Source organism: Diplotaxodon limnothrissa, linkage group LG20, assembly GCF_057381915.1.
Source record: "Diplotaxodon limnothrissa isolate DT_005_m linkage group LG20, D_limnothrissa_male_GT1.1, whole genome shotgun sequence".
NCBI lineage: Eukaryota > Metazoa > Chordata > Actinopteri > Cichliformes > Cichlidae > Diplotaxodon > Diplotaxodon limnothrissa.
In genome coordinates, this window is record NC_140615.1 from 6327627 (window position 1) to 6352920 (window position 25294).

At 41.2% G+C, this 25294-nt stretch overlaps 1 protein-coding gene across 1 annotated transcript in view; it reads left to right on the forward strand.

Moving 5' to 3' along the window:
* Positions 1–22888, forward strand: part of kif1b (kinesin family member 1B) — a 67582-nt gene extending 44694 nt beyond the window's left edge. The window contains exons 23-49 of the mRNA XM_085345104.1: positions 3216–3321; positions 4400–4548; positions 6618–6796; positions 7338–7475; positions 8298–8549; positions 10123–10241; positions 10563–10648; positions 10864–10993; positions 11328–11481; positions 12369–12459; positions 12570–12688; positions 12843–12898; positions 13963–14071; positions 14191–14257; positions 14405–14489; positions 14919–15024; positions 17505–17619; positions 17718–17851; positions 17952–18013; positions 18108–18253; positions 18433–18693; positions 18786–18857; positions 18953–19074; positions 19168–19320; positions 19541–19733; positions 19892–20010; positions 20120–22888. Coding sequence (XP_085201230.1) covers positions 3216–3321; positions 4400–4548; positions 6618–6796; positions 7338–7475; positions 8298–8549; positions 10123–10241; positions 10563–10648; positions 10864–10993; positions 11328–11481; positions 12369–12459; positions 12570–12688; positions 12843–12898; positions 13963–14071; positions 14191–14257; positions 14405–14489; positions 14919–15024; positions 17505–17619; positions 17718–17851; positions 17952–18013; positions 18108–18253; positions 18433–18693; positions 18786–18857; positions 18953–19074; positions 19168–19320; positions 19541–19733; positions 19892–20010; positions 20120–20162 — 3366 coding nt within the window. The 3' untranslated portion in view covers positions 20163–22888. The remainder of the gene's footprint in view (positions 1–3215; positions 3322–4399; positions 4549–6617; positions 6797–7337; positions 7476–8297; positions 8550–10122; positions 10242–10562; positions 10649–10863; positions 10994–11327; positions 11482–12368; positions 12460–12569; positions 12689–12842; positions 12899–13962; positions 14072–14190; positions 14258–14404; positions 14490–14918; positions 15025–17504; positions 17620–17717; positions 17852–17951; positions 18014–18107; positions 18254–18432; positions 18694–18785; positions 18858–18952; positions 19075–19167; positions 19321–19540; positions 19734–19891; positions 20011–20119) is intronic.
* Positions 22889–25294: the final 2406 nt, after the last annotated feature.

Sequence of the window (25294 nt, forward strand, 5' to 3'; positions counted from 1 at the left end):
AGTGGGACTTGAGGAGTGAGGAACTAGATTGACAGACTTTTAGTAGGCAAACACATTACAGATCACAACAGCTCTGACAAAAAGTGACTGTGACTATTGCACTAGATCGGTGTTACTGGTTGATCCAAGTATTGTATGTATTATATATAAATATATATAAAAAAAGAGACATTTTATCACCATCAGTATCATCATATGACATTTTTATCATTTGTTTTGTGCATCGTGTGCATTGTCATCACTGTCACTGGGATTCAAAGGATTCAAAGCCAACAGATAATTTTTTTTAACATGTCACGCCTACTCTTCATTTATCAGCATGTGTGACAAGTTGATGAATCACACTTTGATTTGCCAAATTACTTTCACGGTCGAATTTCTGAGTTTACATTATTGCCATTTTAGTATTGATGAAAGTAGAGTGTTGTGTTTTTTTTTGTTGTTTTTTTTTTAAATGGCCACTGTGACATGAACATAGTGACGTGTCCAATACGCATTTTTGTTGGTGCCCACTTTAGGAACAGAACACACCCAGTGTTTTATCTACGTACTGTTAAGCTGCACGGTAGGATTGGAGAATCAGTTGTCTTTGGCACGATCATGTTTACCTCAAAGCATTTTGTTACAACGCATCATTGGCCTAGATCTGGAATCAAAAGACCACTTGAGGAATAACTTGAAGCACCAGTCAATCGTGTGCCTTTTTAAACAGACTGACATATAAAGAAAGTGGGTTTTTTTTAAAGTGCCTTTTTAGATGCTCTAACTCTATTAATCCTGCTCTGCCTTTGCAATTCAGTATTTTCTTTGCCTTCCTTTTAATTCAGTGCCTACGGACAGGTTTGCAGATTAATTTTGTAAAGGAAGCTTCATACCTTAACTAACCAAAACTAACTTTTTATCAATAACATACTGACTTATACATTTTTTAGTAATCATCTTATTTGCTTGATTACAAACTTTTTCCTGTCTTTCTTTTTACTTTACAGTTTAACCAAAAACAAAAAAAAACCTTCAAATATGTAGCTACCAACTACTTACATGACAGTGTTTTGCACTTCCTCACTTCACGGATAAGCTGCATAATTTGTTATTGACTGCACTAATTTTTAAAGATACTAAGTTCTTTTAAAAATATGTTTTAAAAGCAGACCAAGTCCAAAAAAGGTTTTAAAACATGTCCATGAGTTTTGGAGTTCACTAAAGACAAGAACCACTACGCTGAAAAGCACAGAGAGCACCCTCGATTGTACGTGAATGCAAATTGTATCCATTTCAAAGTTTCACTGAATAGCTTCCCATTTTCTTCCTGTATGAAGCACTCAGTCTGGTTAAAATTACATTTTAGGTTTGTGGCTCATTGAGTAAGCACAGAGTTCACTGTGTTTCAGATGGATGCCCTACAGAGTGTTGTCAAGGTTCCCAAAGACTCGCCCTAAAAATGTTGGAAGCAGGACAAAGACTTGAAATGTTTGCATAATGGTATTCAGGAGAAATGTCCATATCAAATGAGATTTTTGTTTTTTTTAAGGACTGCCTTGTTTTTAGCTGCATATTCACACAACCAAGACAGATATGGGTGTGATGGTCTGTGAAATCTGTTGCCCATGTTAATAACTTCAGTAGTCTGTATCAGTGTTTTTGCCTCTGTGCTTTAGCGTGTGCGTATTTGCCTACCTTTTTAATCGGCCTGTTGTCTGCTGCATTTTTAGCTTTAAAAGAACCCCCATTAATTATTAACATTAGATATCAGATGGCCTTCAAATTATTTCAGACAAACAGCGACACTCACAGCAGGACGGGCGAGACCTTTGAGGACTATCATATTGTTAAACCTGGGATTTGAATTTATTTTCTTTTTAATGCTCTTAAGTTTTGACAGTATAAATTCTGCCTTACTATGCTGTAACAAAAAAACCCAAATGACATGACATATTCAGCCAGCCTTCCCCTCATATGTTTGACTATCTTTGCATGGAGTAGCTTACATTTCCTCAGCCCTGATGAATCTATTAAAAGAAAGTTGTTTAACATAAGCTCTGGTGCAGATGGTGACCGGGTAAGCTGGACAGTGTACAGCATCAAATGAACCACCGTGTGTACAGCTCTGAAATCAGCATTTATAAGTATGCTAGGTCTCTGTGTCTGAGTGTCGTACATCTTGTGTTTTTTGAACCTACAACCACATAAAGTGCCTCATTGTGGCTGTGTACCGAGTTGTGTTGCTCCTTGATAGAGCACATTAACATTGAACAGTATTGTTCACTGGTTTTCATAAAGGATATACCACAACTATGTGTTTTATTGTCAAGGTATGAATGAAATGAAATAAAATGACATGATCCATGTGCAGTTGTTTGTTACATATTGCTGTTATTTGTTTTCCACTACCACTAAACCTAAATAAGAGTAGAATCTGCATGTAGGCAGCGTGCAGGGTTAATAATTTGCAACAGTCAGGTTAAAGGTGCTTAAAGTGTCCTTCTAATAAACTCTGTAGCTTCGAGTTGATCGGTGAAACTTTCATGCTGGATTTCCACGGACTCCTTAAACGAGGAGACGTCAGCTTGCTGGTAGGAGTTCAGCAGACAAATGAAAAGGCTGCATTGTCTTCTCAGAAGACTGTGAACAAACAGGATGAGGTCATTGGGAACACAGCCTGTCCTGATGATGATGATGGCGCCCCTCATTGGATTACAGTTGACTCAGCTTCTACCAGCACCTCTCTGCTTCCCCTCATACCACTGCTCTCAGATGCTTTTTTTCCCTCATTGATCAATATAGAAAGTATTCCACAGTTTATGCTCTTACATACTTACAAAGGAGATGGTTTCTCCTTTGTTGTACTGGTGAAGAGCTGAGCGATCCACATAATTAGAACTTTATTGAACCTCTTTAGTCCTGGATTTAATAATATCTTAGTTTCATGGACAGTAAAAATCTATATTTTTTCCTTTGTAATGATGCATGAATTGCTTATGTGCAACATATTTATCTAGAAATTCACAATATAAGGGTAGGGCTCACAATCTAATAACTATAAACCAGTTTAATGCTATTACACATCCAGAAGCGCGCATCATTTGGCTTCATAATCACAGTCTTCAGTGCTCGTTTTTCACAAATAAAACCCTCGTTGGGTTGGCGTCACCTGTTGTTGCCGCTGATGGACAGTTTTCCACGTTCTCTCTCCTCTTCCCTGTGTTGGTGTCCAGGTTTACGAGAGCAAATTGCAGGAGCTTCAGAAACAGGTGGAGACTCGCTCACTGGTAGCTGAGACACCCGATGAAGAAGAGTTGGAGGAGGAGGAGGAAGAGGAAGGTGTGTAGTATGCATTTTCAGACCTGAAGATGATTGTTTTTCCTGTACACACTACATGTAATGCTAAAATATAATATATAGATATATATGTGTGGGTGTGTGTGTTTATTTTTATATAAATGTATAAATGAACTGTGTCTGTTTTCTTCCACACTTTGTGTCCAGAGCCTAAACTCCTTGGATGTGCGTATAGTATTTACATATCCATAATATCACTTTCATTCAGATTCAAGTATTTTAATAGTGCCACATTAATTACCCATTGAAGGTATTAACAGAAAACTAGCTCAAAACTAGTACATCCTCTAGTCCATGCACAATAAACATACTACTAATGGTATATGTCGTTTTACATAAATTTATATATTACTTTTACTAAACCTCTGTTTAACCAAAAAAAATCCATTGAGATTTTTTTTTTTTCTTCAAGGGAGACCAGGTCAGAAATGCTCATCATTATGAAGTCTAAAGGACCATACTTATTCAGCCCAGTGATGACAAATGTCATTAAATCACTGTTTCAGGTTTCAGAGCATGCCTCTGTGCTGGTTTCCATCATTTTAAGTCTGGATGAAAGACTGGTAATAACCAGCGATGGGTCATTAATTAATTTAGTCTTAATCTCATCCATCTTGGTGGCACATTATGAAACCTAATGTGAATACAGGCTCTGTCATGTTTAAAGGGGTTCTGTTTATTGTGACAAAACCAAACCTTTATGCTCAGATTGTAGTTTCATACAAGAAACCTCTTAGTTTTGGTTCTTGACGCATACGTTTGTAAGTTTCATGCTTTTCTGGAACTTTTTTCATTAATTCTGTTTGAGAGCCTCAAAAGGAAACTGTTGATACTGCAGTCAGTGCCTACAAGTAATGTTACCTTTAAAGTGAAGTTGACAAAATGCTATAACTGAGAGATCCTCTTGAATTTCAAGCATTAATGCTAAGTAGGATAGACCTGTGGCTGGGCTAAATCAAAGCTATGGTCCTTTTGGGTTTTATGATTATTTGATTTGTAAGGTTTAATAACTGCTGTATTTATCTTGATAACGCCCCCTCTGTCTTTTGTATCCGCACAGTGCCGTGGACTCAGCATGAGTTTGAGCTGGCTCAGTGGGCCTTCAGGAAGTGGAGGTACCATCAGTTCACCTCCCTTCGAGATCAGCTGTGGGGAAATGCCGTCTACCTAAAAGAGGCTAATGCCATCAGTGTGGAACTGAAGAAGAAAGTAAGTGAATTGGTATTTCTCTTTATTTACCTTGAAGTGAATCACCCTCATAGCAATAATCTGTCATTTTCTACGTATTTCACTGACACCTAAACACAAACCCACATGACACACCCTCAGGCCTGGGAGAGTGTCACAAGGGAAGCGCCTGATGATGTTAATGGGTCAGAGGATCTTAGACTTAAAGGTTGCTGCATAAAATATTTTCCATATAATAATGACTTACAGGTTCCTAGCATGATTTTAGGGGTTTGCAGAGTGTGCTTAGATAACTTGGTGTTAAAATAAAATATTATCATCCTTACACTATACGCTGTTTCCCCGCCTCTTTTTCAGCTCTGTAAAAAGAAAAGTTCCATTTTAGCTCCTTATTTATTTAAAGCCCTCCTCTCAAGAAGCCCTGTTTATATAATACAGCTTCATCAAGATGGGAACAGCCATCTGAGAGCTGTCGGCTGGCAATAAAGCCCACAAAGAGGATAGACTCGTTCAGTACAAAATGTTTTCATGCAGCGGTGTTGACATTTCAGAAATTACTTGTATTGTGATCATAGACTTTTCTTATGCATCCCCTTCCCTCTACAGTTTCGTTGTACATGTTCAATGACAATAAAAGGCTATTCTATTTGTCTATTTTATATGTTTCTATGTTTATATGCTAGTGCTAATTGTGGCCACATTAGCGTGCAGCATGCTAACACAAAATTAAAAGTGATGCAGGCCTTCAGTTTTTTTAGATACTGGAAGTTCTTGCAGCCAGCAGTAGACCATTCTGGTGTTCTTTGGATGTGATTGATACATTTTAAAGAACCAGCAAAAAAATAAATAAAAATGGCGGCACCCTCCTTGTTAAAGAAGGTGTCGCCTCACTGTAAGAAGGTTCCTGCTTTTGATCTTACCTGGACACCCAAGTTTGTGCATGCGACAGCTCGAGAACGATGCAGAGTAGCAGTTTCAAATTGATAACATTGGTGTATCTGCTAAAAGTCTCGGCCGAGTTTGAATCTCAGTGACATCGGCCTCAAGGTTAGAGATGTGGCTTTTACTTTAAAGCACTTTAAATGGTTACTAAGATAACAAAGCTGTATATCAATGCCATTCCATTACTATGCATGTATATGTGTCTAAGCAAAGGTTCTCTGGATCGTCTGCAGGTTGTGCAAAACGCTGCAACTAGGCTGTTGATAAAATCCTCCAAGTATTCACATGTGACACCATTGCTATTTCAGCTACACTGGCTTCCTGTTGAATTTAGAGTACATTTTAAGATCCTGGTCTTGACATTTGGAGCCTTGGATGGACTGTCACCGATCTACATCTCCGATCTGCTACAGCCCTATGTCCCTAGCAGGTCCCTGAGGTCATCTTATCAGGGCTTACTTGCTATAAAACAGACTAAGATGAGAACTAAGGGTGACAGAGCTTTTGCCACTGTGGCCCTGAGACTGTGGAACTCTCTCCCTCATAACTGTGGACTCGGTAGTTGTTTTTAAAAAACAACTCAAAACTCACCTTTTTAAAACTGTTTTTGGTTAAATTTCTGTTTATATTGTCTGTTTTACCCTTTTATTATTTGTTATCTTATGTGCAGCACTTTGTGATTCTGTCTAGAGAGGTGCTATATAAATAAAATTTTATTATTATTATTATTATTTCAAGGTCACACAGATATTTTTTTTTTTTTATGTTCCTGTCAAAACTCCTTTAAATAAAACTGATGCCTGGTTTACCTCCCTTATCCGGGATAAAAGTGTGATTTAAATGCGTGTCCACTTCTAGGCCCTCTGTGATTAATACCAGTAATGAGTCATCTGTCACATTTCCAGGCCATTTTCATCATAAGCTGACAGGATTTTATCTTGGGTTTCTATCTGTGTGTGATTTATATCGAATGTTATTAATTGCTTTAGTGTCCAGAAGATGCTGAGATCAAAAGGGCATGAAGAGGAAGGGAGTGGAGGGGTGTTCATCTGATCTTTCAGCTTCACGATATCAACCAACCTTCGAACATTTACTTACCTGAAGATATAAACAGTCCCTTGTATTCGTCCTTTCCCATCATTCATCAGGTCCAGTTCCAGTTTGTCTTGCTGACAGACACACCATACTCGCCACTGCCCCCTGAGCTCCTTCCCCCAGAGCCAGAGAAAGATCGTGACCCGAGACCTTTCCCTCGCACCGTGGTCGCTGTAGAGGTTCAAGACCTGAAGAATGGAGCCACGCACTACTGGTCCCTTGAAAAACTCAAGTAATGCTTCCACTTTTCCTTCTTAAACTATTCCTGAGTTTATTTACAACACATACATTTAAATCCTGAAGCTCCAATTGAGACACGTTTGACACATAATTGGGGTTTTTTTTTGTTGTTGTTGTTTTTTTCAAATTGGTTATTCTTAAAATGCTGTTAAACAGGTGTACCTAATAAACTGGTATCTATCACTGAAAGACCATTCTCAACAATAATAATGAAAATAATAATAAAAGCCCTAACTTCAGATTTTAACTGTAATTTTAGAGTAACTAACCTGTATAAGAAATAATTTACCAAAAGATATTTTAAGTATTTTAAACTTTCTTTTTCCTTTTTTTGTTTGCATCTATCTGCTTTTGTGCAAATTTATTTATTTTTTGTGTGCCTCTTCTCATATTTCCTGTACCAGGAATGCAAAAAAGACACAAAGAGCTATGATATCAGCGTCTGTACACCCAGCAGTCTCTGCCTTCTGACTTTTAGGACCTCTATCTTTCTCATCGCTCTTCCATTAAAATGACTCGCTTGTCATTTGCAGGCAGAGGCTAGACCAGATGAGAGCGATGTACGACCGCGCTGGAGAAATGGCCTCCACGCACCAGGAGGATTGTGAGGGCACTTTGACAGGAAACGACCCCTTCTATGACCGTTTCCACTGGTTCAAACTCGTGGGGAGGTATGTAACGCAGAACCAACAGAAGCGTACGGTGCATCACGTTCACTCGTGTTCCACTTCTCACTTTCATCCTCTGCCATTGAAGTTACATGCACCAGCGTTTTCACACATTTGGGCCTCGTGTTTTATGATTTATGTCTGTTGGTGTTTTGCTCCTCGCAGAAATCCTTCATTTTTATTTTTTTGTTGTTGATTTTATTTTCCCATATGATTTCATGTCACATATCAACTTTCCTTTTTGTATTTATTATTTTATTTGATGTCACATTTTAATCCTGTGTTGTTTTTTTGTAGTTTTTTTTTTTTTAATCCTGTGTATCATTTTGCTGTGTCTGTTCGCACATGTCACTCCCATGTTGATATCCGCCTGTAATTCATGCAAACACTTGTTAATAGCATTGTGGATTTTGGATAATGTGGAAATTTGAGGCATTTTTGTATTCTATCCTCTTTTCATTCAGCGTGTGTGAGACGATTTGTATGTTAATCCTTTAAAGTGACGTTTCATTTTGGTTTAAAATAGTCATGTTTCTGTAAACCGCTGTCACACTGTTGGCTTAATACCTGCTGCCTATGAATTGAATCCTACAAATTTATTTGCATTAACTCTTCACATTATTCTGTGTAGCTGATAATCGTTTACATTACCTACTGGAGAAAGTGTCCAGCTATGTGTTTTATGTTGTTTGAGGAAGGAAATGTTTGTTTCTGAAAGTGAAGTGTCACATCGATGCCGTGCTCACTGAGCTGTTTTAACTCTATTGCTCCACTCTTACCTATCCTTGGTTCTCGCCACTCTTCCCAAACTACCGCCCCCATCAGCTCCCCCATCTTCCACGGTTGCGTCAATGAGCACCTGGCTGACCGCACACCCTCTCCTACTTTCTCCACCACCGACTCGGAGATCACGGAGATGGCGGACGAGCGCCAGAGCGAGATGTCTGACTTGATCGACGATGAGGCGTTCGTGGACGACACGAGCTCAGACGCCGGCACCGAGGAGGGCTCGGACATCTTCAGCGATGGCCAGGACCCCTTCTACGACCGCTCCCCCTGGTTCATCCTGGTGGGAAGGTTGGTGACCGTGGCGTTCACATACAGGCTGGGGCAGGAGTTTGGAGCTGATGTTGGCTTGGTTTATTTTTTATTTGCGTGTATGCAGATACAGAGCAAAGAGAAACCAGTGAAGAAAATAGGAAAAACTGAGGATGTACTGGATTACGCCCTGTGACGATGCAGAAATAGATTTTGGATAGTTGATAGTTTCGCATCGAGCAGCAGTGCAGTGAATAGATGTAAAGGGACAAAATGCACCAACATTATTATTAAAGATCAGGAGCTTAAAATGTGAGTAAACACATGTGCGCAAATGACTTCCAGTTCGAGATAATTTGGGCACTTTTTCGATGTAATATGCTTAGTCACACTTTTAATTTAGACTTAATTTAGAGTCCCACAAAAAAAGCCGCCATCTTTATCCATCCTCCCAGCGTGATGTCTCATTCCCCGCCACCATCGCAGTGCTGACTGCATTAACCGCCATCTGTGTTCGAAATACATGTATTTGCTGTGTGGAAGCTGATTGGCTATTTGTCATCTTATGTTGTTGTTTTTTTAATCCTCTAAATCTTTTTTCCTCTTTATATCTTTTATTTATTACATTGTGATTACATCATTATGTTCTTATAACCTTGTCTGCTATAACAGTGTACATGTGATGGATTGTAGTTCATATTAACTGACAAGTAGTTGGTAGTTGTCACTCAATCAGGCTCACTGGGATTTGTTTTAATTCATTGTTGTGAAATGCTGCAGCAGCTCACGTTGCACCCATGCCGCAGCCTCAGTGCTGTAAACATAATGGCTACTTAAAAAAAAAAAAAAAAAACGACTCTCCCGCCTCAGAAGAAGACAGATCGGTGCAGCCAGACTGAGCTGAACTAAGCTCGGCTAACTTGCGTCACTGTGACTTCAGAGAATTTACAGATTCATATCTTTCCTCCATCTTAGCCTCGAGTCTCCCTGCACTGGGACAGCAGACAGTTTAAAAAAAAGAGTAGGCCGTCAGATGTACAGCAAAACAAATCAAGTCCCACAAAACAAACTGACAGTGAGTGCGTGAGTAAGAGACTAACACGGCCATAACGCAGCACAATAAACCACCCTGTTACAGGCTTTACCGCCGCAGCCCCGGCGATCCGTCACCACCGTGTCACGCAGTTTAAAAATAAAACAGATGGTTTGAGCTGCTGCAGATTTCAGCGCCCCGGAGCATGTTTGAGTTTATATTCCCCCCCTTGTTTTTTTTTTCTTGGGTCCTTAATTTTATTTTTTTGCTTCTCCTCACATAAATGTCACTAATATTTTGCAGTATGTTATTGTAATTATTAATATGTGCTAAACACTCAAAGCGATTGTGCGCAGGGTGTTTGAATTTGCTGTCAGTCTGTATATGTTTTGTGGAGACGTCAGAAAACAGTCTGTGACACTGCTCAGATCTCCTTTGGGATCCAACAGATATCAGCAGTTTAGTGAAAGCCACCGTGAATCGGATGTTGACGTTTTCTGTATCTGAAAAATGCCGCAGCTGTTTCCAGACTGCACCGCGCTCAGGTTTTCATATCTCTCTCCTCCTTTTTGCTCTCAGAGCTTTTGTGTACCTGAGTAACCTGCTGTACCCTGTACCTCTGGTTCACCGTGTTGCCGTAGTAACGGAGAAGGGCGAGGTGCGTGGCTTCCTGCGCGTGGGGGTCCAGGCTATAGCTGGTGAGTAATTAATGAGATTCTTTAGTGAGTGAGCCTACTGGGGGAGATAAAAGCACGCTTATTGCTCTTTATTAAATATGAGCGCCCCTGTATTTGGGCCATAGGAAGTTTTCAATTTTTAGGCTATTTAAATGGTAAATTTAACTGCTTTAATGTTCAGTAGCAGCATGGCAGCATATTGAAGAGCTTTTTTAAGTCACTGATACAGTGGCAAAGAAAAGATTCCTTAGATTCAGTGTATTCCTTTTGATCCGTGTTGACAGTTTAAGTCATCTGTGTCTGAGATAGATCCTGATTAGAGGAGGGTTTTTCTCTTTGTAGCTGACGAGGAAGCTCCAGACTACGGGTCAGGAGTGAGGCAGTCAGGAACTGCCAAGATTTCCTTTGATGATGAATACTTCAAAAAGGTAAGCCCGGAGCAGCACCTTTTCTGTGATGGTGTGTATTATTGTGGTTCAAACATCAAGTCATTGCTGTTCCTTATTTTTTATTATATTCCTATGTATTCAAGTCAAATAAAATGGCTAGCCTTAAATGGCCAATGCCTCACACTATAGCTAGGTTTGGAGATTCAGTGTCGCTCCTCCAGCTATATGCTAATGTCTTCCTCTGTTTCAATCAGAATGACTTCCCCTCCAAGGTCATAACCCGCTCCGGGTTGTCCCTGGAAGAGCTGCGCATCGTAGAGGGTCAGGGTCAGAGTTCAGAGGTCATCACACCCTCAGAGGAGCTCAACAGAATCAATGACATGGGTAAGGCTGCCAGACTTTCACCTCTTTACTCGTAAATTTCCACCTATGAGCCCCAGTGTTAAGCGCAGATGGTCCTGTTTAATGAAAAAGGAGGACTTAAAATGTTTTGTTATGGAAATTTGGCAGTTTTTCTTGTCCTGTGAAGGAACGTGTATGAAAGCTATTTGATGAGTGAACACCAGAATCCTCTCTATAAATTACATGCGTGAATGTGTGCTTGTTTAGAAGTCAAATGGAGACGGCAGAGTCACAAGTGCAGTCAAGGGTCTGTTTTTTTTTTTTTTAAACAAGTCATCCAACAAGCCTACTAACCTTTCACTCTGGCTTTCTTCAGACCTCAAGCTGGGTAACATTGGAGAAACCAAACTAAGTCATGGGGATGATCTGGCAAGCCACTTGGAGGTGGGCAGCGTCTTTACCTTCCGTGTCACTGTGCTCCAGGCCAGCGGCATCCTGCCTGAGTATGCTGACATCTTCTGCCAATTCAAGTGAGTGCACGATCCTGAGAATACAGTAGTTGAGTCGGCTTTCCTTTACACTTCTAAAGGGTTTCTAAATGTCTTTCAAAGTTTTTTCCACTCATTTTCAGTCCAGTCATTGTACTTGAGGTACATGAGAAAAACACCAACTTTAAAATGTATGTTTAAGCACTTTGAGGCAGTGGTGTGGGAGATCTTGTCAACACTAATTAAATTAAGAATGCAAAAAAGTACCATCAGATTTCGATCCACCGCAAAAACACACAAAGGAGCATTATCAGTCATGGATTTGGCCTCAACAGAGCCCAGAACCTTAATGACGCAGTGTGGGATCATCTAAAGGCAACATCCAACGAAGAGCTTTGAATGTCCTTTAAGAAGTCTGGAAAACTAGTTAAAGAAATGACAAGAATGCTTGCCTAAGAGTTCAGGCTGTGTCGAAGAATAAAGGTGGTCATGCCAAATACTGACTTTAAAGAACATTAGAATTGTACAAACTCTGTTTCTTATATACCAAATTTCCATCTATGTTTGCACGTTTCAATAAACTGCTGCACCCGTTTCCCATTTTATTGGGGAAAAAACTAAACAAGGGAAGACTTTTGCACAGTAGTTCATATTTGTTTGAAGCAGACGGGTTAAGTGGAAAATGCAGTGCTGTAAAATCAGCTTTTTAACTAAAGTATGGTGTTATTGCTGTAAATTTACACCAAACTGTTTTGGTTTAAAAGTCGTTTGATTTGAGTTCAGCGTTTCAGCTTTATCTCTAAATATATACTCAGAACGAGGATTCAAAATTCTAGCTAAATCCTGGAGTGTGACTTTCAGCTGTCTGTCGTTATCTCGTGTAAAAAGAAATGCAACCCGCTGACATTCATTTATGTTTCTTCCCTCAGTTTCTTGCACCGTCACGATGAGGCTTTTTCCACCGAGCCTCTGAAAAACACTGGCAAAGGAGCTCCTCTGGGCTTTTACCACGTCCAGAATGTGAGTGCACACACACATCTGCACCTACACACACTAACTGTGCTTCAACGATTTTATTCCAACTCAGTTTGTCAAACCCTTTTTCTTTTTTTTTTTATCTGTTGGAGCAGATTTCTGTCGAAGTTACAGAGTCTTTTATTGAGTACATCAAGAGCAAGCCCGTCGTGTTTGAAGTGTTCGGCCACTACCAGCAGCACCCGCTGCACCTCCATGGCCAGGACCTGATCAGGTTGGTGGGGGTCAAACAGCAGATCCAGTCATGCAGTGATAATTCATATTTAATGCAGCAGATTTTGTTAGAACAATTAAACAATTGTGTTCTGATCACATTGTCTATTTTTATATGCATATGTAAATAAAAGGTATTTTTATTATGTCAACAGTCCTCCAACACCATCCAGGAAATACTATCCTATTCCCATGCCTCTGTCCAAACCAGGTGAGTGTTTCCATGTCACATCAATGTGTTCTTTGCCATCAATAATTTTATGTTGATTTTTTTCTTACATAAGCATGCCTCATGTGTCCTTCCACTTTTTTTCCTTGTCATTTCTCGCCTCCTTTGGATTTCTTTCTTTTTGTCTCTTATTCAATCATTCCCTCACAATTTATATAATCCTCTTACCCAACTCTGTCCTCCTTCCTCTTCTTTTGCCCTTCAATCTCTCTCACCGTTCATCAATATCGCACATCCAGACCATACCCGTAAGATAGAGTTGATCCGCTACCTCGTGAGCGGCTATGTGAACGGCAAAGTGCTGGACACGCTGTCCGAGCACGCCAACTCCCTGGCGTCCTCTGCTCTGGCCAGTCTGGAGGACGAGGCTGACCAGCTCTCTCACTTCCCCTTCCTCCCAGTGGCCAGTGACCCTGTGCTAATTGTCCCCAAGCATCATGGTTGGTACAGTGGACTCTGTTGTAGCTAATGAGCCAGACATTTGATGCTGGTGCTGTAGTGATTAGAGTAGTGCTGTGCTCTTATAGTGCTCTGTGGCTGCAGGCGGTAGCACGGTAAAGCTCTGCTGTGGTTATGAGTGCTGCACCCTGCTGCAGGTGCGGTTAGTTCGGTCACGATGTCCTCCTGTTGCTTAGAAACTGTCCTGAGGAGACAACTTCAGGGTCAATGACATATCATTCACACCATATAAGGAGTAAATACAGCAGTTTTCAAGTGTAATAACATTCCTTTCGATCATATTGAGCATAGACGAATGCAACTGTGTTTCAACAGGACCATAATCCCGATGTGTGAGACAGCAGGGTGCTGCCACTGGTGTTGTAATCTGTGGTTTACTTCCTCCTAACATTTCAGTATGCTTCCAGTATCTATCCTCTGTGATTACTGGCTCAGTATAAAGAGTCAGCAGTGTTTTCACATTAAATATCCATCCTCCATTTAGTCACCCAAAGCATGTAGTAAATACTCCTGACTTTTATTCATCTTCTCTGAAATTCAGACAAATTCCCGCTTGATAACATTGAGCTTCTGTCTGTGTGTGCCAGTTCCAGCCACCAAGTTGAACACCATCACCAAATCCAACCTGGGTCATTGTGTCAGCAAGTACGACCTGCTGGTCTGGTTTGAGATCAGCGAGCTGGAGCCCACTGGAGAGTGAGTATCCACCTGGAGTGTTATATTCCCACACAAGCTTTAAAGAAACAATAAAAATTATCTCCACAAAGAATATTATAAATTGGGATGTTGTGTCACCTTCCTCCCTCCATGCACAGGTACATCCCAGCCATCGTGGATCACAGTGGAGGCCTGCCCTGCCACGGTACCTACCTGCTGCACCAGGTACAGGATTGATCCACATGTTCTTTTCTTATTATTCACACATTGGTAACTGCTTCCTTTGTACACAGTTGAATATCTTCTTTTAAAGCGTAATGTTGCTCTAGCTGTGCTCACTGTGATCTTGAGCTCCTGTTATGTTTGCTGCAGGGGATCCAGCGGAGGATCACAGTGACCCTCATCCATGAGAAGGGCAGCGAGCTCCATTGGAAAGATGTTCGTGAGCTGGTTGTAGGTGAGCAGCCTACCTTTAGGGTCTAGTCGTGCTATACCTCTCTGTAGAAAACAAGAGAGAAAGACAGGACAGAGCTTCATTAAAGGGATTTGACTTTGTGAGATCACACTGAAAACACACCACTCGGTTCTGTCTGAGACATTTTCAGTCTGGAAAGATGAATCTGTCGGGCTTTAGGCTGCTTCTCACTTTAAGCAGTTCATGCTGTAGCTGTAGCTGATGGACCAAATAATTACATTTCATATTTTAGACATTCAGCTGCTGACTCTGAAGCCAACAGGGCTCTTGAGTGTGGATGATTGTGTTGGTACTGGATGCTGTGATAAAACAGCTGTTAGTGGACAAACTGCCTGCTGGCTGAGCTTCTCTATTGAGAGCTATTCCAACACAAGAAGGTCTTATAACTGTTGTGTGGATCTGCCTCACCAGGTCGTATCAGGAACAAGGCTGAAGTGGATGATAGCGCAGCCGATGCTGTCCTGTCCCTTAACATAATTTCTGCCAAGAACATCAAGTCATCCCACAACAACAACAGGTAGGTGAAACTCCCACACTGAGTCAGTTTGAGTGAGAACACACTAGTCACAACATTTGAAGGTGTAAAATGTTTCCATTCACAGATCTTTGAAGCTTTCTTGTTGCCTTCTTGCTTGTATTCTCTTCAGTTATTATCATGAAACACATTTATTTTTCTTTAAAAAAGCCAATGTGTTACATTGTTACACTGTGTTCTTTTGTCATGATTGAGTTCCTGCCATGTAAAAAAATCATTTGTTGACACTCTGTAGTAACTGTAGTAACCTTATCAGTTAAAATCTATGCATGTGTCCATGTCTGTATATTCTCTGAAGCCACATTGGAGTCATTGCACGACCTTTTCCATTTTCGCTGCTGTTACTTTGCTTCATTGTCTCTGTTGCCTGACTCTTTGTGCTTCTCTCTCTCTTTTTTTTTTTTTTCTGTGCGCTCTCTTTCTTCCTCCTGCCGCGGCTGGACTCATGATTGTGCTCAGGCTTTCTATTGATAAGGATATTGATAGGTACCAGCGACCAGAGAACATAAGGCTCCTTCACTGAAAGACCTTTATGCTTCTCATTAGTCCCATAGACTCGTAGAAATAAGCTCTCCACAGTTTGTGTGTGCTTGTGTGTTGCATAAGATCTGTCTTCATTCATGCCTGTTGATATTAAGCCTCCTAAGCTCCAAACCAGTAAAAGCAGTCTTTGGAGGCAACACCGTTTTTTAGTACTTTTCTGTATTTGTTTGTGATTGTGTGACACTGAACCACGGTGCTATGTATATCCTCTGTAACACTCAGACGTTTCCAGATCAATGTTTTCCCCCTCAGCTGTTTCTCACTATAGAGTCTTACCTCAGTAACAATGAGGCACCAGCAGAGCATATCTGGCTCTCAGTCTGTGTCTGATAGTGCCCCCTGCTGTCAATAACAGGAACAGTGTAGCCTTGTATAGAGCTCATAGTGATGGTCTTAAGATTGCTGCTGCAAGGCAGTAATTTGTATCCACTTGTGCTGTATGTTCTGAGCATATGCAGTTATGTGAGCTCTCAGGTTTTATGTATCAGGACATAATTTAAAAACAATCAGGTCCTTAGTAGGTCTTAATATGAGGTAAACCTCACATGAACAACAATACATAACACATTATACCACGTCATTATTTATTTAACAAACACTGAGCCTAAATTCAGATGTGGTGAGTACATCCAAGCCTACTTTCATAATTATTTAACAGGGTCAGTATTAGCCAGGTGCTAATTAAATGCACTAGATCATCAGTAACCACGACTGTCAGTTTGCTGGCGTATTCAGGAGAGTGGTGACATACTGAGGAGGAGAGAAGCAATTGTTGTTACCCATGAATCTGGGAAGGCTTTGAAGTAGATCATTTTACAGCAAGGAAGATTATTCACAAGTTTAAAAAAAAATCAAAGACTGTTTCCAATCATCCCAGGAGTGGACGTCCCAAAAAATTCACCACAGATATTTGAGGCTCTACAGGCCACAGTTAGCATGCTTAATGTTGGAGTTCATGGCAGTGCAATTAGAAAAAAGCTCAACAAATATGTTTGGAAAGGCTTCCAGGAGAAACCCTTTTCTCTCTAAATACAACATGGCAGCATGGGTTCAGTTTGCAGAGTTGAAAACCTAAGCCCTAATGCACAGCTTCAAGATTGGTGAAAACCAAACACAGCATATCAGCACAAACACCTCGTACCAGTGGTTTTGCACGGGTGATGATTATTTGGGCAAAGTGTCCAGGTCACTGAGTGAGCCATGAAGTATTCTAGAGTCAAATGAGATCATCGTTGGGTCAGTGACTCCAGAGCGCAGCAGCAAAGCTACAACAGAGTGGTGCTGCAGTGGCTCAAAGTCCAGACTTCAATATGATTGACGTGCTGTGGCGGGACGTTAAGAAAGCTGTGCATTAATACATTTCTGCAAACTTCAATGAACCGAAGCAATATTGTAAAGACAAGTGGGTCAGAAATACCTCCACACTGCTGTGAGACACTAATAAAAAATGATTACCTCAACTTTTTGCTGTTAAATTTGGTTCCATCAGCTGCTGAATTACAGGATGTACTTGGTTATAGTCATTTGTGCATTTTGGCATGGTTTTAAATAAATAATGATGTGGTGTAATAATCTAGATCTAGAACCTTAGACTGCTTTTCACGTGTCTGTAAATGAATTTCTTTCTTATCATTGTCCCGATTGGTGTCGGCTGACACTTGACACTCTGTGGCTCCTGATTTGTCTGTTGTCAAGGTCTCACCTCAGTGCGATTCCTCACGTTTTGTCATGATTAAAGGATGAATGTGAACACCGCTTCAGTCACTGTGTTCACTTCCTGATATGTCAGAACTGTGCTCACGTTTTTTTTAACAACATGACACACTGCTGTACACAGAGACCCTGTAGTGTTAGCACCAAGTAGGACTTCATAAAAAATAATGCTGTCAAGCTAACTTTTCCTCTGTCTGTCTTTTCAGGACTTTCTATCGCTTTGAGGCAGTGTGGGACAGCTCCCTGCACAACTCCCTCCTGCTCAACCGCGTCACTCCCTATGGAGAGAAGATCTACATGACCTTATCTGCGTATCTGGAGGTCAGCCGCTGCTCCAGTGTGTTGCACCTGTTTGTACGTGTTTTTAAGTCTCTTGATGTCATCGTGTCTAACACACACCCTTTATCTCCTCTCTACAGCTGGACCATTGCATCCAGCCTGCCATTATCACCAAAGACATCTGCATGGTCTTTTACTCCCGAGACGCCAAGATTTCCCCACCCCGTTCTCTCAAGAATCTCTTTGGCACTGGATACTCCAAAACTCCTGACTGGTAAATCTGGGCTGCTGTACTGTGGCCATCTCTGTTTCACAATCAAAGATATCTGCCCTGTTACAAAGTTTCCTTATTCATAACTTCTGCTTCATTATAGCAACCGAGTGACTGGGATCTACGAGCTGAGCTTGTGTAAGATGTCTGACACTGGAAGCCCAGGTGAGCGGACATGAAACATGTTTAAAGAACGGCAGCTGTTTTATCATAATTCTGCGGAGAGCTTCATCCTAATGAGGGCTCATGTCCTGAGCAGGGATGCAGAGGAGGAGGAGGAAGGTCCTAGACACATCAGTGGCTTACGTGCGTGGAGAGGAGAACCTGGCCGGCTGGAGGCCCAGAGGAGATAGCCTCATCCTAGAGCACCAGTGGGAGCTAGAGAAGATGGAGCAGCTGCAGGAGGTGGGGCCTTAAAAGATTCATAAAGAAATAAATCTGTTTAATATCGTAGAGGGAAAAAAGACTTTTCAACTCAAAGACCAAAGTGCTATTCTAAAACGTTTTTTCTTCGAGTACACACTTTACATGACTAACCCTCCCCTCTTATCCCCACCTCACATTCGCCCCCATCTTTCATCCAGGTGGAAAAGACCCGTCACCTTCTGGCGTTGAGAGAGAAGCTGGGAGAGGCAGCTCCCGTAGGAACAGCTCCCACCACCAAGTCCCTGAGCGAGTCTCCGTCCCCCAGCATGAGCTCCGGCACCCTGTCCACGTCCACCTCCATCTCCTCTCAGATCTCCAGCACCACCTTTGAAAGCGCCATCACGCCGAGCGAGAGCAGCGGCTACGATTCCGCCGACATCGAGAGCCTGGTGGATCGTGAGAAGGAGCTGGCCACCAAGGTGAGAAAAACGTCGGCTTAGTGGGCGTTCTTGTTGCTGCCTTCTTCCTTCTCTGCTCGGAGCTGATCGGTCTTGTTCCTGTTGTGTTGTAGTGCCTGCGCCTTCTGACACACACCTTCAATAGTGAATACAACCAACTGGTGAACAGCATCAGTGACTGCAAGGTGAGAAATAAGAAGTAAAAAAAACTGCCTTTTTGTGTCACATCATTGAGTTGATATATTAACGTCTACCTCATCCTGCTGTTGTTTCACTTCAGCTTTCTGACATCTCACCTATCGGACGTGATCCATCCGTGACGAGCTTCAGCAGTGCCACCCTCACCCCTTCCTCTACCTGCCCCTCTCTGTCGGACTCCCGCTGTGGCTCCATGGACCAGAAGTAAACATATTTTTAGGAACATTGACCTCGATCTGCAAACGGTTATTGACAGGTCATCTATTTGATTCTAACTTGGTGTGATTTGTGTTAAAGGACCCCTGAGAACAGCTCACGTGCCTCCAGTCCCTCCTGCTCAGACTATGAAAACTTCCCGATGGTTCCCACTCTGGAGACCTCCTACCTTGCGCGGGCTGCAAAGAACGAGTTCCTCAACTTGGTGCCTGATATTGAAGAAATGCGACCAGGGTGAGTAATGCCATGTTAACCCAAATACTGTCACTATGACATGTGTCTCACAGACCAAATGTAAGTCGATACTCGTGTTCTCTAATTCAAGCAGAAATGATGTGGATTGATTCCTGAGCCTGGATGATTTCAGCTGGAAAACAAACCAACTCTGCTTCTTCCTCAGAAAACAAGCGCTCTCTTAAAAAATAAATAAATGAATAAAATCTCTTCTTTTCAGATCTGTTGTGTCCAAGAAGGGTTTTCTAAGCTTCATGGAGCCTCGCTCTAACTCATGGGTGAAGCATTTTGTGGTTGTTCGCCGGCCCTACGTCTTCATCTACAACAGCGACAAGGACCCCGTGGAGCGAGGCGTCCTCAACCTCTCCACAGCACAGGTGGAATACAGCGAAGACCAGCAGGCCATGCTTAAGGTAAGGCTGGATGTAACACGCTTTTCTTTAATGAGAATTTATTCAAATTATTTTGGTGCACGTTGTTCAGTTTTGGACACGTGGATTGCTGAAATGGCAAATTCACTGGGATTTATCATTTGAATGAACATGAGTATAATGTGATGTCTTCTTTTCAGACGCCCAACACATTTGCAGTGTGCACAAAACATCGAGGCATCCTCCTGCAGGCCAACAACGAGAAAGACATGAACGACTGGCTGTACGCTTTTAATCCTCTGCTAGCAGGAACGATAAGGTACACACACACAGACACACACACTCCTCTCACACCACAGTCAAACGTGCAGCTTCTGCACCCTTCAAAAACATTTCCTCCTCCTCACAACGGAAAACTCTCCCCGCAGATCTAAGCTGGCGAGGCGGCGCAGCGGCCTGACGAAGAACTGAGCGGGCGGAGCGGGAAAACCACCGCTTCCATCCTTTCTGAAAAGCCTTTGAAAATACCAAGTGTTAAAACTTATTAATCATTGTGATTCTTGACGGTTTTCTCTTGTAAGTAGACTTGTGGCTTAAGTCTCTTTTCATGCGACTAAAACGTTTAAGTTCCACAGAACTTTTGCCTCCCCGCCTCCCTCCAGCAACCCCGCTGCCAACTTAGCTTTCCTCCTCTCTATTCCCTCCCCTCAGCTTTTTGTGTTTTTGTTTCGATGACAATGTTTGGGTCTAATTTTGTTCCGCTTCGTTGTCATTCCCAAACTCCCCTAACTAAGTAGCATGTTGTAGTAGTCTACTTGTGTGTGCACGACTCTTTAGAAACTTTCCGTTTGCCAATCATCTGTACAAAAAAATGTCTCTATCAGTGTTATTTGTCTCCTGAAATGAGTTTCATTCTATTTTGGGGTTTTTTTGTTGTTGGTTTTTTATTAAATTAAAAATGCTTGCATGATACCTGCAGCAGTCCTCAGGAGAAGACCAGGTTTGCTCAGTTTAAAACAAAAAACAAAAATTAACCAAATCAGCCAGCTTACATTTGAAACCATGAAGGAAAAATCTACAGATCTCTCCAAGTGACGTGTTAGTTTACGCTCTGCTACCTAAACTATAGCTGCTAATAGATTTATAGGGTATTTTTCTTCTCGCAGTGAGATTTGCATCAGGCTGAACCGTCTCTGAAACAAAAACTCAAAGTGGGAATGAAATTTGACAGGAGGGCCACGCCCAATTTCCTCTGTCATCCACGTCATACTTAGATCCTCCTCAATCTGTGTACATACGCCGCCTCTAAACCCTCAATAGTGCCAGTGTCAGTTAGTGAGTCAGTAAAATACTCATGCATTTGTGTTAACATAAAAACTGCAGACTAACTAGAGACAAACAAGCGAGGATCGCTTCATAACTCAGCAGTTTAAAAAAAAAAAAAAACAATGACCGATTGTTCCTGCAGGAGTAGATTCGGGCCCCTTTTTGCTTTTTCATCCCAAGGAATAAAAACAGGGTTACAAGGAGAGGAGGAGGACTAGGAGGATGAAAACGAACTAGAGGGAGAACTTGATTTGTACATGCGGTCTGTTCTGGGATCAGTGTGGTATTTAACCCTCATTTAACACATTCCTCTCTGCTCCTCTAGCTCGCTCTATCTCACTGAGAATCAGAAAGCCTTGACATTTACTGCTATTAACTTTACACTCTTGTTATAAAGATGCAAAGAAAACACGGTGGAAAGTTTAGGACGAGGTAAGGAAAAAGAATGAAGGTGCAATGTTTCTTTAGTTTTTTTGCTTTGACGCCAGTGGTTAGCCAGCAAAGCTGCTTTTAAATGGCCCGCAGGACAGATTACGATGTAGTCCCATGACTCCCCTCGCTGTCACACCAGCGTCGGCTGAAATCTCTGAAGTGAAGTACTCGTGTTCAGCAGCACCACAGGGAACCATGTGTTCATTTTTCTATTCTTATTCTTGAATCAAAACCTCATCTAACTCTCATTGTGTTCATATTTTTATTTTATTTTAACATTGTTATTTTTTTTTCTTACGCTTTTAATCATTCCACAATGAAGGTTTTTATGAAATGTAACGGAGGGCATTTATTTCTTAATTTCTTTTAACCTTATTTTGCACATTAACACATATCTATAGCAACGACAGAGACACAGCCACATATGTTGAGTCCAGGATTGTATTTGATCATCAGGAACAAATGATAAGAGCACATATCAGGAGTACACTGGATAGCTGTTTCTCAAAGGGTTTAATAGAAGGAAAGAAGTTAAAGGGACTACATATTCAAAGGTCTTATTTCTGATACTACCCTATGAAAATATTTGCTCTGTGTGCCGTGCTGCAGCTGCTACATTCGGCTCCGGATTCACTTTTTGGCACCTACGCCTCTCGAGATGTGTTAATGCAGACAGGCATAAAAAAACTCTGGTCAACCAACCAGCAGTCTGCCTGCTGTGTCGTATGAAATGCGTGGAAGGAGAGGAACCAACTGTCTGTTACATATAGATAAAAAAAATGAAGCGCTGACGTGACCTCGGGTCAGCCAGCCTGACGGTCAGAGAAACAGAAACGTGCTGGATTGTGGATCTCTGAGCTGCACATCAAAGATGCACCTATGCACAGATCAAGTCTCGAAAGTGCAATGTACCTCATATACATGTTGATGCGAAGCGCTGCCAGAGCAAACGTTTTCACTTCATTTGCAGAGGTGTTTTTATTTTGGATTGTGTATTTATTGTTTGCAATGTATATATATTAGTTTGCAGCTCTTTGCACATATTAATAAAAGGTTCAACTAACTGATCAAATAAAGTCTGTGCGGTTTAGTTGTTCCACTCATATTAAACCAAATGATGGTGTGGCGGCCTGTTCTAGTGTGAACTGGGAGAGGGTTTGAATGTAAGAGAGAGGGGGAAAGGAAAAGGAGACCTAAAATGTAACCCCTGCACCTCGACTGAGGAGGTGAGTTACATTAGTGCTTCCTGTTTATTAGAAAGCGGTTTGAGTGAATTAGAAGTCTGTTGGGTTTTTTGGGGTTTTTTTTGAGGATATCTACTCATTAGTCATACTAGGCATCCATCTGAACTCTATCAAAATAAAGGTGTATTTTAACTCATTTTTATTTTTTCTAATATCAGGGATATAGGACTATACAAAGTAGCTTGTGACATCTAAAACGACAGCACACTTATTGTGTCTTTCTTCACCTCATCACTTTTTTCTGTGTGTGTGTGTTTGTTTTTCCGTTGATGCCTTTCAAACAAAACTAGCCATGATATTTCCCACCTTCCCCCTCTGACAATTAATATCAGTTAACCCCGCTCCCTTTCAGATTTGTTCACCAAAAGAAAAGGAAAAAACAAAACAAAAACATCATTAACGCTGTACATTATTTGTCAGACCGGTTTCATTTTCATACTTACTTTGTAAATATCTGTGTTGTATGGAGCTTGAACTAAAATGTAAATATGTTTACTGTATTTGTAATAATTATAATCCATTCGCTGTATAGCATAGATGTGTCATGCAGATATCCTAATTCTGTGTATGGTAATCTTGCACCATTGAACTGTTAGTGAATGAGGCAACAATAAAAGTGCAAAACGTGCATTAGCAGATGAAGTGGCGCCTGCTTATTTCCTGCTTTATGTGAGCTTCTGCTGTAGTTTATGTGCTTTAGTCCCAAGAAACCACCCTTTTACTGTGGCGCACAATAAGATCTTCTGATGTTTGGTGTCATCTTCCTGTGATCTCCTGTGAACAGGTGGATTAATTCACTTCAAGTTTATGTATGTAGCACCAAATCACAGCAGTTGCTGAACACTGTAAGGTAAAGACTCTAGAATGATAACAACATTTGAAGCTCCTATCCTTTTATCCCACATACCCAAAAGTTAGTTAGATGATAAATAGCCCTGTGTTTGTTTACTTGATTTGTATAATGCAAAGTGGTGATAATGCCCAGGAAGTTGTTACTTCATTATGTCATTTTTTTTCTTTTAAAGTACGTCCTCATATAAGTTGTTGTTTTTTTTTGTTTTTTTTAATGCCATAAAGCAAGTCATTGTTTACAAAAAAAAACATTTTATTGGGCAGAATGAGGTAAACAGTGAAGAAAAGTATGAGATAACGGAGCATAGGATCTCCGGAGACTATGGCAACTAGAATTATTGTATACATGTTTGTGTATTAAGGACTGACACAGACAAAGAATTAATCATACAATGAAGCAATGTCATTTTTGTTTATTTATAAACAGGATAAAACCATTCAAGTATTGAGTCATGAATAAAACAGCAACCTCTGGTCTGCTAATTGGGAAACAGAGGATGGCAGTGTATTTTTCAGTGCTAGTTGTCCAAATTGAGTGAGATGACTTTACATTTGAATAGATTTGATTACAAGTTATAATATTTAGTTTTAATTGAATGCAGTTCAATTTGATTTACATTAAGCCAATTCACAACATATAAACTTGCAATATATGGTAAGATAAAGGTTGTGCAATAATACAGAGAAAGCCCCGACAATCAAATGATCCCCTATGGCGAAGCACTTGGCAACAGTGGGAAGGAAGAACTCCATTTTCGGCAGAACCAGGCTCAGGGAGGGGCGACCGTCTGCCTCGACTGGTTGGGGGTGGGGTAAGAAAATGAAACGAAACTCACGTCATTGCCCTGTAAGTAAAAACAAATAGGAGCCAGAACCATCATCCCAGAAGCTGCCCTGGCTTACAGCCATGGAGACCCTCTCCCAACACGGCTGCACCCAGTGAACAACAGTGAGACACTACTGACAAATGCAGGCAGTGGTATACATCTACCCTGCTGTCAATCACACACGTTGTCTCCTACGGTCGCCGTTCCTGCTGTCGGGACTGGGTCGCCACATCACGCTGACCGGTCAGTCTCCAGTCTCCGCTGCGTGATCGTGGGGGTGTGACCCTTCTTTTCGGCTTGGCCTTCCTCTTCCCATCTGGGGCCTCTCTGCTTCCACTGCTCAGCTTGCTTCCGTTTCATAAGTCCTATAAACGGCTGATAGGACACCTCTGGACACACCCATGCCTCAGCAAGTGATCACAATCAGCTAATTTCTCCCATGCCCAGCAAATCCACAGTGGATTAAAACAATGTAAAATAACACACTAAAAACATGTGACACAAACAGCATAAAATCATGCAAATAAAAACTACACTTACAAATAAACACTAAAATCTGAATAAAACCAATATAAAAAATAAATACACATTTCTACTGTGTGAAACTTACATGCATCACCAACTGAACCTTTATGTTAACGTTTAAAGCTCCAACTGAACCTCATTTAATTTTGCTTAGCAAAGTACTTTTCAACTCTAATAATTAGTAAGAGTATATTTCTTATCATCTTATTATCTTATCTTATCTTCGTTCACAGCACAGGAACACCCACTGACACACTCCGCACACTGGTCCTCAGTTTTTCAGATGCCATTTATTTCCATTATACAGAAGAAAAGACAAACATTTCAAACAAAGACAGCCAAGAACATCTTTCCTGTGCCAGAATGTGTGAAATAAAACTTAACATGAAAAGAATCA